The sequence below is a fragment of the Marmota flaviventris genome, chromosome 13 (genome assembly GCF_047511675.1).
Source record: "Marmota flaviventris isolate mMarFla1 chromosome 13, mMarFla1.hap1, whole genome shotgun sequence".
NCBI lineage: Eukaryota > Metazoa > Chordata > Mammalia > Rodentia > Sciuridae > Marmota > Marmota flaviventris.
In genome coordinates, this window is record NC_092510.1 from 37,869,051 (window position 1) to 37,884,447 (window position 15,397).

At 44.6% G+C, this 15,397-nt stretch overlaps 1 protein-coding gene across 9 annotated transcripts in view; it reads left to right on the plus strand.

The window, feature by feature from the left end:
• Positions 1–812: 812 nt before the first annotated feature.
• Positions 813–15,397, plus strand: part of Smarca2 (SWI/SNF related BAF chromatin remodeling complex subunit ATPase 2) — a 166,149-nt gene continuing 151,564 nt past the window's right edge. For 3 of the 9 annotated variants that reach the window (XM_071600593.1, XM_071600597.1, XM_071600596.1), the window contains exons 1-2: positions 2,875–3,282; positions 14,169–14,429. In XM_071600593.1, coding sequence (XP_071456694.1) covers positions 14,205–14,429 — 225 coding nt within the window. In that variant the 5' untranslated portion in view covers positions 2,875–3,282; positions 14,169–14,204. Of the gene's footprint in view, positions 924–1,618; positions 1,643–2,252; positions 2,708–2,869; positions 3,283–14,168; positions 14,430–15,397 lie in introns of those variants that run through there. The other 6 variants (XM_071600600.1, XM_071600599.1, XM_071600594.1 and 3 more) reach the window with 5 other exon arrangements.

Below are 15,397 nucleotides of genomic sequence, written 5' to 3' on the forward strand. Positions count from 1 at the left end.
TTATTTATTTATAAGGCGTTTGGCCTCTCAGCTGTTTCTCCTTCATTGGCATTTGAAAGCTTGCAGTCCTTTAGAGAAGAGACAGATTTGGCAGGAGTGTTCTTTGTGCCCGCCTCCCGTTTTACTGGGTAGGGGGAAGGAGGCAGATTTATAATGAAAGCCTTGAGGGGAGGGAGACAGAAAAAGTTTCAGCTGGCATGATAATGCCCGTTTTTTCCACAGCCAACACTATGCCACAAACAGCTTTGGTGTCACTCGGAGACCTACGTTGTCCCCTCCCTTTCTCTATGCAGGCTCGCACTGACAGGCGGAGGCACAGTTAAATTCCAGCACCTTCTCCACATACCCCCAAACTACTACGCGCTATTACTACGATTGCCCTCCCTTTCGCTAGGCGTTCTCCTCCTCCCCAGCCTCCCTGGAGGAGCCCCGCAGCGGCCCTGGAAGAGGACTGCCAGAAAAAAGAGATAAGGGGCGCCCAAGTCCAGCAGGGCTTGGGTCTCTCGCGTCCTGCGCAGTTTCCCTGCTCCAGGCACAAACACTGCCCGAGAGCCGGCGCCTTGCAGACACACACGGATCCACGCATACAGTAGAGCTGTCTCAATCCACATTCTTGCATACCCCCCTCCCCCCCCCCCCGCGCTCCCGGAGTCGCTGAGCGGGGCGAGTGACAGGCTCGTCCCGCCAACCCGCGCCCGGGCGGGCAGGGAGGAGCGGCGCGCGGGGCCAACTGCGGCGCGTCTTCCGGCGCCCGTGGAGGCGGCGAGGGTGGGACGCGGGGCGGAGCCGGAGTTTAGGAAGAGGAGGGGATGGCTGTCATCAATGAAGTCATATTCATAATCTAGTCCTCTCTCCCTCTGTTTCTGTACTCTGGGTGACTCAGAGAGGGAAGAGATTCAGCCAGCACACTCCTCGCGAGCAAGGTAAATATAACTTACAACTCCTTTCTCCTCTTTTCCCTCCCTCTGGCCTCTCCGCTGCAGCCACCGGGCAAACCCCTCCGGCACTGCGCCGCCTTCGCCTGGGATTATTCATTATTATCCTAATTATTATTTATTGTGCATGCACGGAGACCAAAACAAACAGGCGGGCCAACCGCCACAACAAAAAAGCCCGCCTCCTCCCCGCGGGCCTCAGGTGGAATGCTCTAACGACAGCTCCCGGGCGGCGGTGGAAGAAACGAGAAAGTTTCAACCGAACCTCGCTGCTCTAATAATAACAGTAATAATTACTACTTCACGGGGGCAAGAGGGGAGAAATCCCAACAAACCACAGCCCTGACTCTGGGTATGCAGTGATGCGATGCCAACTCAGCGTTGCAACACACGCTCGGCCAGGTTGCAATCCCCCCATCCCCTTAAAAGCTGAGATGGAGAGGGCTGGTGGCAGGAGGAGAAGGGCTGGGGGGACCAAGGAGGATAATGGAAACGCGACAGTTCATCCCAAGCAATCCTCCCCGGAAGAGTTGGAACGGGAAAGAAGGGCGAGGAGCCTGGGCTGGCGGCAGGTTGCCAATGAACGCGGCTGCCACCCTCTTCCCGGGTACTTGTTTAAAGGGCTCCGGCTGCGGATACGCGAGCAGATCGCCGTGGGAGAGCCGGAGCCGGCGCGCCGAGGAGGCGGCGGCGGCCACTATTGCAGGGTCGGTGCATGCTGGATCGGAGGTGTCAACCTCCACTCTCTGCGTTCCCTTGGGCGGGCAAGGGGGCTCTGACTGATAGGCCTTTAGGAAAGGGGGCTGCCCTGGGATCTGTGCCCGGGGCGCTGCGGAGTCTCTATTTCTGGTACTGGCAGCAGTGTGGGTTTGGGTATTGAAGTTCGGTGTGTCCGGCCCCGGCCACAGTGCTCAGGGCCGGGGGTGTGTGGAGCAAGGAGGCCCCAAAGAAGGAGGTCGGAGGTGCCACCCGGGCTCCGTTACCCTGCCCTCCCCTTCCCTTCCCCGGGTTTGTTTTCTTTTGCTTCGTGTCTTCCCCTGGCTACCGCCGCGGGCACACGGGGCGCCTGCGATCGTTTGGGTGCTAGGGGAGCTCTGGGACCCGGGAGAGCCGCGGCGGCTGCGGGCCAGGGAGGCCATGATCCGGATAATCCTCTCTGCCTGACTGTCACAAACAGGACCCGCGCGCACCCGGGCAGCTGCGGTGGCGTTCTCCCGGGAAGGGGAAGGGCTGCGGTGGGGAGGGAATAAGGGGTGGCGAGGGCGAGAGGCGGGGAGTCTGGGTGGAAGCCTCCTCCCAACGATGACACGCACCCCTTCCTTCTCGTTCCCTGCTTGCGAGTTTGCTTTATTCCCATCCCAACCTGGTTTACCCCTTCCTCTGCTCTCCCTCCTCCACCCGGCCGTCTTCCCCCCTCCCGTTTGCGTTGCAAAACACGGCCATGCCATCTGCAAAGGTGTCGCGATGCACTTCCCCAAATAACCGGTCCAGCGCGCCACCCCCTAGGCGCCCTCGGGCCACAGGGCGCACTCTGAGCACAGTGCCACCGGGTGCCCCGCACCAGGCCTCGCAGCCTGCAAGCAGTTGCACCGCGCGGGGCGGGGCGCAGCGGTGCGGACTCCAGCGGACACCCGCGTCCTGGCCAGGGCACTCGGGCCGGTTTCCGGTACACGCGGGGAAATCGCCTCCTGCCAGTGTCTGCGCGCTCGCCCCCGCCTCCGCCGCCTGGATTGCATTATTTTTATCCGGGTTGCAGTTTGCAGGGGATGTTGGTGAGCAAGGGGCTGTTCGGGCTGCGTGGGGGGTGGGGTGGGGTGGAGGGAAGTTGGACGTGGATCAGGCAGGAAAAAAAAGTTTGGCAGGGCAGCTAAGTAGGGTGGAGGGGTGGGAGGGGGCGGTGAGATCCCGCGGCTCGCGTCTCCGCGCCCTCGGGGCAGGCGCGAGTGTGTCTGCGCGTGAGTGTGAGTGTGTGTTGTGCGCGCCGGGGCCAGTGCTTCGGGAGCAGCGCGCTGATAGCGGCTCCCGCCCGCGCCCTCCCTGGGAGCCCGGGGGGGACTAGGCGAGGTTCGGTGGCAAGGGCTGGTGGGGGTGGCGTGTGCGTGTGGCTGTGTAAGTGTGTGTGTGCGCGCGCGAGCCGCGGAGAATCAGGAAGTCACAGCAGCGAAGCGCACACAGACATGTTTGATCGCCGTGACATGACGCGCGCGAGGGAGGAAGCGGCCGCCGCGGGGGCCGGGCCGCGGGCGCCGGCCTAGGGCTGCAGCGTTGAGACCCGCTGCCTACTGCCGCCTGCGCCGCCGCCCTGGCTGCGCGAGCCCCGCGCCCCTTTTTGTTCCGCGTCCCTCAGGTAAGGAGCTTGCGCCGCCGCCGCCCGCTGCGTGCGGAGCTTTCTAGCTCTTTCCCTGCCGGCCCCCTCCGGTCTCTCGGTTCGCCTTTCCTGCAAAGTCAGGCAGGCGGGGGAAATGGGCTCCTTGTCCTTCGATCGATTGCGTGGAAAACTTTCCAGCGGGAGGCACCGCGAGGGAGAAGAAGGAGGCCTTGCCGGCTGCTGTCGCTTGTCAGTTCTTTCTCCTCCAGGTCCAGAGAGTGTGAGTCGCGGCTCCCAGCGGCTGTTGCACATTCAAACTTCGGGCCTAAATGTGTTTCCAACTCTCGCAGGATTTACTCTAGCAATAAAATAAATATTCCAAGTTGTCCACTCGCTCTTGCCAAGCAAGCATTTGGATGTTTTAAGACAAGGACGAAGGCTTGGAGTCCGAGGGAGTGGGGGTGTTGTGCAGAATCCATTCCTTATTCAGTGTCTGCACTGAGTGTTATGTAATTTTAGTAGCACATGGGTGCAAAGCCCACACTGGGCTTCTCCCTCCTTTGTTTATATAACTTTTGGGAGAGTTTTGCTAGGTTATCTCCTCATTTTCCTCTTCCCTAATGTCATGGAGGCTGGTGCTTTTGATAAAGCAAATCTAGCCGGGTTCGTGATTTTTTGGAGAGCTGTCATCATTGTCTCCTTTCTGGTTATTATGTAGACCTGTATTCCTTTGTATGTGTAACGTTGAAGCATAAGGAAGACGTTAAGGATACACGTTTGTTTACTGCATTGAGTTGTTATTTTTAACGTCCCCGCGTTCCTAATAGCAGAGTTAAATCTTAAACTTCCATTTCAAAGGACTTTTTGAATTTACACCTGGTTGTGTTCTTTGCTTGTATGAACAGAATGCTCCTGTGAACGGTGAGATTGCTTGGGTTGTTGTTTGGGGGTTGAGTAGCAGAAAATTCCTGCCCACCTACCCAGGTAGGACTCAGAAATCCCTTAAAACTCTACTCAAAAAAAAAAAAAAAAAAAAAAAAAACCAAAAAAACAAAACAAAACCATGCCTGATGCTGTGTGTGTGTTTATATATTTGTATATGCACAAGCAGATGTTTTCAGTAGTATTTTCTACCAGTTACTTGGAGGGTCACTACCTGAAGCCTGTTGGCCTCACTGCAGTTGTTAGGCTTCAGTACTATTGGTAGCACCCAGGTGAAGTGTTAAGAGGTGTGGCAGGTTTGAATCCTAGTTGGTGCATTGTTATGCAAATTGGGGCACACTTTTTCTTGTAGAAATCTAATTGCCCTTTTATTAGCCCAGATTTTCTTTTTTAATGTTCCTTTTTAACTCAGATGTTTACTATTGGAAAAGGGGATTTAGAGACACCTGTTAGGTTCAAAAGCTATTTATTAAAGTAGACTGAGGGAAAAAAAACTTCCTCTGTAGATCAGAGGTCCATCTACCTTGTTGATGGCATTAAAGAGAGATACTATATTGGTAAAGAACATTTTAAAATAAATTAGGGATTGGGGTATCAGAACCCTCCAGGGCAAGAGAAGGAGGGCTTTCTTCAGTGCAGCCTTTCTCTTATGAGTTATATCAGTTACATCCCAGCATTGGCACTAGCTTCACTGTGGTGTTTCACAGAAAATATTCACCGCAAGAGCATGTTCAAAGCAGCCTTAGATCTTTTCTTTTGTTCGTTTTTAAAGTGGTTTTTGAGCATTTCTCATCAAGTTTCTTGAAAAGTGCTTTGACCAACACCTGAGGCTTAGAATTGACCAAAAAAAAAAAAAAAAAAAGTGCCTCTGCTTGCATTATATTGTTAATGCTTGGATTCTGTTTCAAGTATTCCTAACAGAGTATAACTAGAAAGTAATTCTTTGTAGATAATTATTTAAGACTGGTTTTCTTTGATTAAGTTTAAGATAAGTCATTCTACAGGTCATTGTAAAAGCTCATGTCATTCTTTTCTAGAAGGAAATTGGGATCCTTTATAATACTGTAATATTTTGACATTTTTATTTTAAAGACTTATTATGTATTAGAGCAAGACCATAAACAGAAAACTCTCATAAATTATAAAAGTGACACTGTCCTCCAGTGTTGTCATGTTTTTTTTTTCTCCTTTAGAAGTCTTACTTTGTAAACAAGGCCTTTGTCAAATTCTCCTAGCTCAGCAGCTTTTTGATACCCCAGAGAAATAATAAATCACTATTTATGACATCTTGACATGCTGCCATGAGGACAACTGAATTATCACAAATAAAATGCTAAGGACTATTTCCCAGTTCTAGCAAGTTGAGGGACTGCTAGTAAGGCCTAATTTTAACCACCAGAAGTTTTGACTGTTTCTGGTCAATGTGATTTTAAAGGAAGAAAGGGAGAGTTAGTTGTTAACATGAGTGGCCTTAGAAAAATCTATACATAAGTCACATTTCCCTTGTACATGATTTCTGGTGAACAGATCAGACTATTTCCATAATGTGAAAAGCTACACTTGGGGGCTACTGCTGATTTCTTTTCACTTTTTTTAATATTAAAAAAATTACCTTCTAAATAATTCCTTTTCTTTAAATTTGGTATTTCAGAGATTGTTTTTGGCCAATAGAGGGATGCTAAATTTTCTGTCACCTTTGAAAGAGTTCTTATTGTGAAACTTTAATATATTAATCTAGCCAGTTAATAAAGTCATGGGTCATTCCATAAGTAGTTAGGAACAGAAGCTACAGATTGTGGTAATTTATTTGGTAGAGTATTTAGGAAGGCCTAAGGTGTTTATGTTTTCCATAAGGAAAGTTGTGACTTTCTTTTTTTAAAATATATTTTTTTTTAGTTTTAGGTGGACGCAATATCTTTATTTTATATTTATGTGGTGCTGAGGATCAAGCCCAGTACCTCATGCATGCTAGGTGAGCGCTCTCCCACTTGGCCACAAACCCAACCCCAAGAAAGTTGTGACTTTTAATACTTGGAAGGGAATATAGGATTCTAAAACTACAGTCTGTCAGACTCATTATTCAAGACAGCATATTTATTTGCCTAAAGTATTTATCACCAGGATCTTGCAACCTGGGTTTGGAAAACTTTAAAGCTTTATTACTGTTTATTTTAATTTTATTATTTCTCATGTTAATGTAGTTCTTTTCCTTGCAAGTGTTCAGAATATAACTTTTAAGTAATAAAAGTTTTAAAGGTATAGTTAAAGGTGTTTAAATAATTATGCCTTAGCAAAACATACAATGGAGCGGATGAAAGCCAGTAGCTAAATGGCTAGGTCTTTTGAATGTTGTCTATAAACATCTTTTTAATTCACTCAAAATGATACTTTTGATATGGAATACAAAATATTTGATTTTTGACATAAATGGTAACTTCTAGGCTTCTGGGTTCAAAATATATTATTATGCAATGGAAACCTAGTATGGAAGTGATACTTTACTAGATATATAAGATTTGCAGGACATTTAGACAGCTATAATCAGGCCAAATGCTTGTATAATTTAATGGATTTTGAAACATAAAATATTCTATTAGGTGGACAAACATCAATATAAGCCTCATTCCTACACTAATATGTGATCTACATCTGTGCAAGTACTGTTATCTTAGAAACTTTTTACAGTCTGACCAATTTAAATATGAACTGGCCATTTTATAAATTGATGTGTAGGATCCACACAAGTTGAAATAAAATTTAAAATTTCAAAACCATTAAATGTAGCTAAAATCTCCTCCCTTTTAAAACTGAATTCAGAATTTGTGAGTTAAAATTACTTAAAAATGAAAGAAACAATTTCTCAACAAGAAAAGGATTGTCATACAAATTCTCCAAGGGGACCCTCTATCAGTTTACACATCAGTTATGTTTTTTTTTTCTTTTGAGTGGTTGTACATTTCTTTACCTATTTGATGTGGTGTATTCTAGTTTTTGCCAATCCTCTGGGAGATGAGTCGTTACCCTGGAAACTGAATGTCTGTAAGGTAAACCCTGTCCCATCTTCAACCAGTGCTTTGTAGAATGGGGCATATAATAGCTTTGCAAATATTTGCAACTATTTTGTGGTTTGCTGTTGTGCTGTTCTGAAATGCTATTAAGCAGAGTCTAAAATTCTGTTAGAAAATCAATGGTCTGTAATTGAGAATTTATGTATTTTACAAAATGTACCTGAACATTTAAACATAGAAGTAGAAATATAAACTGCTCAGGCTTTCTGGTACAGAGAGATCAGGGCAAGCTCTCTTGAGTTGATAGGGCAGATAAGGTCTTAGATATGGTGTATGGTTGGGGAAGGTGGTGAGTGCCAATCATACCAGATCAGAAGAAAACCCTGAGATCACAGGCATCAAGCCCAAACAAGCTGTGGGAGGACCATTGAACCTGTTTTGACCTGGCTGCCTGGGGCAAGAGGTTCCAGTTGGGAAGAGTTTTCAGAAGATATAGTCAGAGATTGTAGAAAGACTTGACTTCCAGGCTATAGCATAAATATTTTATCCAGTGTGTGTTGAAGGCTTGTCTCTCAAAAGGTTTGAGTCAAAAGGATGCATGAACAAAGTAATATTTTAGATTAATCTGGAGAGTTGTAGATTCAAATTTAAGATGAGAATTGGAGCCTTTAGAAGAATTCTGGCAGTAGTGCACATTTGTATCCAATAGCTTACAAAATGTCTTCATATCTATCTAATATTTTATTTGCTTCATCTTGCAATTGAGGTTGTAGCTGGTTTCTATTATGTCTATTTTGTAGGTAAGGAATTTGTAACCTGAAGAAGGTCATAAATGGCAATTATCCATTTTAATTGCAGTGGACTTGAAGGGTTCATTGTTGAAGTTTTGTTGCTGCTGTGAAAGTCAGGGCAAGTTGGGCATATTAAAAATAATCCTTCATGTATATAACCTTGGTTCATTCGGAATATAATGGTTGAATTGCACTGCTAAGTAAAAGTGTGCCATCTCAACTAGGAATTTTAAAGTCTGCATTTCAAATTCTTCTTTTGTATGTTTGATGTATAAATAAAAATATCTTAGCAAAAAGAAAAGGAAGTGGCTATTATTGATTCTTATCAGTATCCAAAATGAGGTTGCCTTGCAAAGGACCCTAACATGACCTGGGAAGAGCAGGCATACATGTAAATGTATATGAGTGATTGTATTGGGGGGTGTCATGCTTTGAAACTGGCTTTCAATGGTTTAGTTTGTTGGCTTTTGTTATGACAAATTGCCTAGAAATTTGGTTCACCTGAATTTTTGGAGTGATAAGTTATCTGTGATTAAGGCTCTAGCTACCAATGGACATGAGTCCTAGATTACAGGGATACCTTGCTGCAGTGCTTCTTTGTGGAGGGGTCTCCAACACTTTGGGTCATTTGGTAGTCACATTTTTTGAAACAATTTTTCCTCTGTGGGAACATCATCAGTCCTCACTAAGGAGGCCATCAGATTGAGTCACAGGTAAACTCTTACATGATGGTAGCTCAAGGTATCTGTGGGGATGATGATGTGAAGAGCCAGAATCCAGCACAGGCAATGCCTGGGGCTCATGGGGGACTAATTAGTGCTGCAGTTTGTTGTTATCTTCTGTTGTGCAGAGCCTCCTCCAGCCTTTGCCAGGTCTGACTCTGGGCAAGGGTGGTCCCAAGGCAGTTTATTTAGAGTGAAGGCAGCAGTTCCACACACCCTGTCCTAATTTGTTTCCCTGATTGAAGGATGAAGGAGAGTTCACAGATGCACAACAAAAGAGCAAAGTTTTAATCCAACAACTTTTAAAAACATACTTGACTTTGAAAGGGAGGGCTAGCTGACATGAATAACCATGAGGATGTGTTTTCAATGCCTTTCTAGGGTTTTGATGGAATGATTCATAACCTTAGCTTTAATGCCAGTGTGATTTTGTGTGTGTGTGTGTGTGTGTTTATGGCACAAATCATATTGTACACTGTTTAAAGTTGTATGTTTCAGACCAAGAAGCAGCGTGGGCCTTGGTAATGTTTCACCATCTCTGCAGACAACCTTGGCCTCTAAACAAGACTCCTGGTAGATTTATTTCCTTTATCTTCTTTGCTGTTCTCCTTACCCACTGCCTGCTCTCCCATCAAGAATAACAGTGCTGTGTCCCAGTTCTAGCAATGTTGCTACTTCTGTGGAGGAATTAGCAATTCATTTATAGAGAAAGCTACATAGAAAACAAGAATCAGGGCGTCGGGTCAGAGATGTTCTGAATGAGCAAACAGACATAAAAAGAACTCTTATCTTAACTATCTCTGGAGCCTTATCATTCTCCAGTAGCAACCAGAAAACTTTAAAAAGACTGAGTTATTGTTAGGGATATGAACTGGGCTCAATTCTTATTTCTGATATTTTACCTGTAGTGTGGCTCTCAAAGTCTGTCTGTAAAGTGAGCAGTAGGAAAAGATATTTTGGAGATGCAAACTTCCCTGTGCTTCCTTATGAGCTTTGGTAAAGGGCAGTTTAAGAGGTATTGTCTAGGTTGGTGACCTTCCCCAAACTGATTTAGAAACATTTGTTTTCTTTAACTGAAGGTCTGGCCTCTCCCTGATTCCCCTTCCTTCCTCCACCTTCCAAGCTGAAAGCATCCCTCCTACCCTGCCACCGTGTGGACATTCTAACTGTGTATGTCTCCTTGTCTTGGAGGGTCTTCCATCTTGTTGCCATTTTTGCATTTAGTCTTTCTTACCTAGCAGACTTTCAGAGTCCTGGGGGAAGCACTCAGATATGATCATATTTGTGTGCACTACATACCTTGTGCCTGGTGGACACTCCGTAAAGAAGAAAGGCGGAAAACACATCCTTTGGGTGTTTGATTCAACATCACCAACCTCTTCAGATTGTGACATGGCCTTCACCTCATATTCTCTCTAGAGCTCTCCTTTACTTCTCTCTCCCTTGATATTTTAATGCATGATCCCAGCCAAATCCTGATCTTTGCAAAATACCTCCCTCATGGTTTGCATCTTTGTTTCTTTGTCCTCCATTTTCCACCCCTGCACATTGTTCTGGCCCTAGTGAAAACTGTCTGTCCTGGCAGATGGCTGGCCTGGTCTTTGCAACAACAGCTCATCCTTGGGCTGAGAGTCAAGTCATAAAAAAGTTTTGACTTGGGGTTTCATTCCTGTTAACAGATGTGACTTTGGGTAGGCCATGCTGTCTCTCCCTGCCTTCCTGGCTTCATCTTTTTAATGGGGGTCATGACAATATGTCTTCTCAATTGAGGTCACTAAAATTATTATGAAGCACATGTATGTTTAAATATTGCTATGTGTGTGAGGGTCTTAGATTTTTTCTGTGAGTCGTGATTAGACAGTACGTCGTAAGTTTTGTCAGGGTTGTCATAGTTGGAGTGGTGACCCTTAAAATTCCATGGGGTTGAACTCCTTTTAATATGCAGATGGATGTGCTGAGCCTTTCAGCTAAGGAGGGGAAGGACAGTTGGGCCGAAGATGACTGACGGTGGTGTTTGGTGTGGTGTGAGGCGCCAGCGCCTTTTATTTTCTAAAAACACACACTCCCCAGTTGTAAAGGCAGGAATGTCAGAACCAAAAGAAGACACGGTGTACTGTTGGAAAATTCTTGCCTAGGAACACAGTGGCCTGGCCCTCAGGGAGTCCTGTCTGGGAGAGAGGAAAGCATTATGGGGAAGAGGAGGAAACCCACAGTGCATGCCTATGGGAGGTAACTGTACCCTCCCTTAGGCACATTTTCCTCATTGTATTAGTCACATAATGTGGAACAGGTCCTTCTGTGACAATGTACATCTCCTTCCTGAACACAAAAGAAAATAGGTTGTGGGTTTTATCAAGTGGACAGACCTGCCTGCACCTATCAAGGTCATCTGAGCCCCTTCCTCTCCTCTTGCCCTCCTGTGCCCATTCCCACCCTGGCCACCTCATCTCCATATTCTCTTTTGTGCTTTGGAGAATAGAAAAGGGGTCAGGATTCCTATGGATACCATAGGGAGAAGCTGAGTTAGCCAATGCTAGACTTCAAACCTCAACCATACTAACTTGTAATAACATGTGCCTCTGCTTGAGGTTTGAGACTTGTACCTCTTGGCAGTTTATACCCCCAGGTTTATTCTGCAGGAAAGTTGCCACCAGAAATGTGAGCAAGAATAAGAGGTCAGAACTACTGGCCTCATCTTTGTAAGGTCCTCCTGTTGGGTACCCTTGGGTCATGGTAGCCAGAAGCAGATCCTGGGATAGCCCTGGTTTTGACATGGAGATTCATTAGTGAACTCTACCACATACAGGGTTGGGATGGAGTCTTTGAGATGCTTCTGGGGCAGCGGGCATAGACTCATGGATTCACAAGGCAGGTACCTTTGAGATAATCCTATGGGAGTCTACAGGAAGCCTACAGCTGCTAGAGGAAACCCAAGCACTTTCCCCAGGGCTCCAGTAGGGTGGTCTTAAGATTTGGACCCAGGTCTTTGGACTTCTGCTTGGCTTGGAAGTCAGTGAATACCACACTCAGTTTCTGTGAGAGTTCAGATTCCTGCCATTCACTACCTGTTTGGCATGAGATTAAACTATACTATTTTTGTGAGCCATACCCGTTCATCACATCCATGAGTCTGAGGGTTCTCTTCTTATTAAATGGTTTTCCTATGTAACATGTTCCTATATTAACATTCCACTTATGTGCCTATGATTTTCCATTTCCCTTCCAATATGCTTTTCCCTCTAAGAAGTTTTTAATAGTTTCCTTTAACAAAAAAACAAGGAGCATTTTTATGGGACTCTGTGTGAGCAGTTACAACACACTCTAAGATTCTCAGATGAAATTGATAATGATGTATATTAAAATGTACAACTTGAGAAGTTGGAATCAGCCTATCTTTTGAGTATTTTGTATCTTCATTGTTCAAAACTCGTGGTATATTATCAGAATACCTCTTGAAGCTGATTTCAAGGTAAACCATAACAGGAACTAAGCAATTTCCTTTTATTCACTAAAAAATAAAAGGGTGGATTAGTTTGCTGATATACATGAAAGAACATTGTAACTTGTAGTACCCCTGAATTGACGTCAGCTTCCTAAATTTAAAGTGCTGACTGAACATGTGTGTGTTTGTGTGAGAGTGGGGGTGGAAGGAAAAAAAAAGTTACTTCTGCCTGCTTTGTTAGTAACAAAGAATAAATAATAATATTTGGCTTTCTGGTGAATTCAGGATTATAATTCACCCTTGATACTCTTGATACTCCCCTGTTTTAGAAACCAGTTGTACTGGGTTCTCTTACGTCCATGTTGTAGCCCTGCTTTTATAATCCTTATGAAGTAGCCTTTTCCTACTTCCCATTTTAGCCCTGGTTTACTTACTGGAAGGGCCTAAATTTTTACCTACCCTTTAATTTTTTTTTTTTTTTGTAAGCAGACACACCTCAAACACTGATTACTCTTTAGTTTTCATTTATAAAATTAGAAATTTCAAGTTTGCCCTTGAAATTTCACCTTCAGTTTATTCATCAGCTGTCCTTTGAGTACTTGCTGTGTGCTGGTAGGAGGTGCTGGGGATAGAGGAGTGGAGAAGAGCCAGACTGTGCCTTTGTGTCCCTCACATTCTAGACACACAGCCAGAAATGACAGTGGGTAAGGAGGAATGGATCTAATGTTTTTGTTTGGTGCTTCCTCTCACCACTGGTTTCACTATGGAAAGAGCCCTGTTCTGGGTGATTAGACGGCTGCAGTCTAATTCTATCTCTGCTGCTAAATGGTAGGTAAGCAAGTTACCTAAGATATCTCATTCTGTATTTCTGGGGGTTAATGGTTGGAAAAAAAACTTCTGCGTGTACAGATGTGTGCCTCTAAGGTAACGTTAGAATATTGAACAGTTATTAGCATATTCAGCTCTTGCTGGGATTGTTGAATTTGGATGACATCTTGTTTCCTCATTTCTGCTCATATCCAAGGTGCCATTGTACACAGTGTGTGAGGCAGGTCCCCGGTAGGGATGTCCAGAAGCCTTGGAGCACGGGTGATAGAATTAACCTTGCTCTGCTGAAATTGGAGAACCAGAATGTCTGCACCTACACCCTGGTCCACTAGTCATGGACCACATCTCCCAGGGATGCTTGAGCAGAGCAAGGCCTGGGACAAATCACTGGCCTTCACTGTCCAAGTGTCTCAGTTTCAATTAGTCTCTGGCAGGAGGACCACATCTTACTATATCTTTTCTGATCACTGAAGGTCCAGTGGAGATAGCAGAGGGAATAACCCTGAATAAGAGTGGCCGTTTGTTGTGTCAGGTCCAGCTATGTTTCTTACACATACCATTGCATTTAAATCATTTAAAGGTTACATAACTAGTAATCACAGATGTGGGTATTGGAACATCTATTTGTCTGATCTTCATATCTTCTGTTTTTTCCATGATTGGAGCTTGTCTTTCATTCTCTATATGAAATTCTATTTTTTTTCTCCTTTTAACTATCTGGAATTCTCTGTGAAGTTTTGAATGCTTGTTGACTCATGAAAATGGGTCTTTCTTGGATACATTTTAAAGGGGTTTCTATTCTAATGGCTTTGGGGGGACGGCTAATGACTTATAAGGTGTCCAAGACAGTATTTAATGGAGAGCATTAGTTGACTTCAGTAATAAATTTCAAACTTGTTTAGATTCTGCTTATGTGTTAAATTTCAGTTTCTCCAGTGAGTCTTTTTGTATCTTGAATGATTTATATCTTTCTGGGGAATCATTTAGAGTGTGTTTTTTTAAACAAGTGGTCTTCATAAAGACTGGGGCAGGCAGATATATGTCACACTCACTCAAACATCTGGATGAGACCGGGCAGTTCTGTTTGATGTTTGTTATAGAAATGGCACCATCAAATGCTAACGACTGTTTTATTCTGATCTTAACATCATGTTTAAAACATTCCTTTCTTTTTCTCTGCTTTCCAACTTAGTGTCACTCTACTGCCTGACAGAGACAGGAGAAGTAAATGTCCACACCCACAGACCCTGCTGCGATGCCCCACCCGGGGCCCTCGCCAGGGCCTGGGCCCTCTCCTGGACCAATCCTCGGACCTAGTCCAGGCCCAGGACCATCCCCGGGTTCTGTCCACAGTATGATGGGGCCAAGTCCTGGACCCCCCAGCGTCTCACATCCTATGCCAACCATGGGCTCTTCTGACTTCCAACAGGAAGGCGTGCATCAGCTGCATAAGGTTAGAGTTTACTCTCCCCTTTGATCTGTCTTCTGAGTCGTGGATGGCTAATATTCCTGATAACCCACAACTTTTTTTTTCCTACTATGGTTAACAAGGAGAATCAAGCCAGATCTTTGACTTATCTTGTATATTATTAAAAACACACATTTTGAGGCACTTTTATTGCTACAGATGTACCAGTCATGAAAATCAGATGTTGGCTTTTTAAAATACTGAGTTAGGCTGTGCATTTCTGACAGATTCTGTGACTTTTGGGTTGAAGCTATTTTGGCTTGGTGAATGAGTTTATTAGTGAATAAGTCTTGTCTTTTCCTGTCTCTGTTAAGTAACTTATATCATGTACAAATGAGTGTATTGAGGATTATTCTTCCCTAAAAATTCTGATACTTACTTTTTAAAATTAGATCACTAAACGTCTCTGGGCATGGTAGTGCATGCCTCTAATTCCAGCAACTCAGAAGGCTGAGGCAAGAGGATTAAAAGTTTGAGGACAGCCTCAGCAACTTAGTAAAGCCCTCCGCAGCTTAGTGAGACCCTGTGTTAAAGGACTTGGGTACATGGCTCAGTAATAAAGTGCCCTTGGGGTTCAATTCCTAGTACAAAAAAAAAAATTCTAAGAGTAGAAGGAAGGAGTCCTTTTCTTCTTTTCTACAGATTTTTAAAAACATTTTATTGAAATTAAATCATTTTTAGGAATCCTTAAAATGCACTTTACTGTCTTTCTGTGAAGTAGTCTTATTCTGGTTTTGGAAGAAGACTGATTTTGCAGTTCTCAGGTCCAGCTGTTTGTTTCTGGACTAAGATAATAATGATCCTCTCTATTTATGAGACTCAGATTTTTGCTGTGAAGATGATCAGATTGGTACAGTTTAGCATTATGCCCTCACAGGAAATATGAGGAAGAGGAAAAAGACATCTTTCTTTTCTATTGTGAGTTCTGAACCCAGTGGTGCTCAACCACTGAG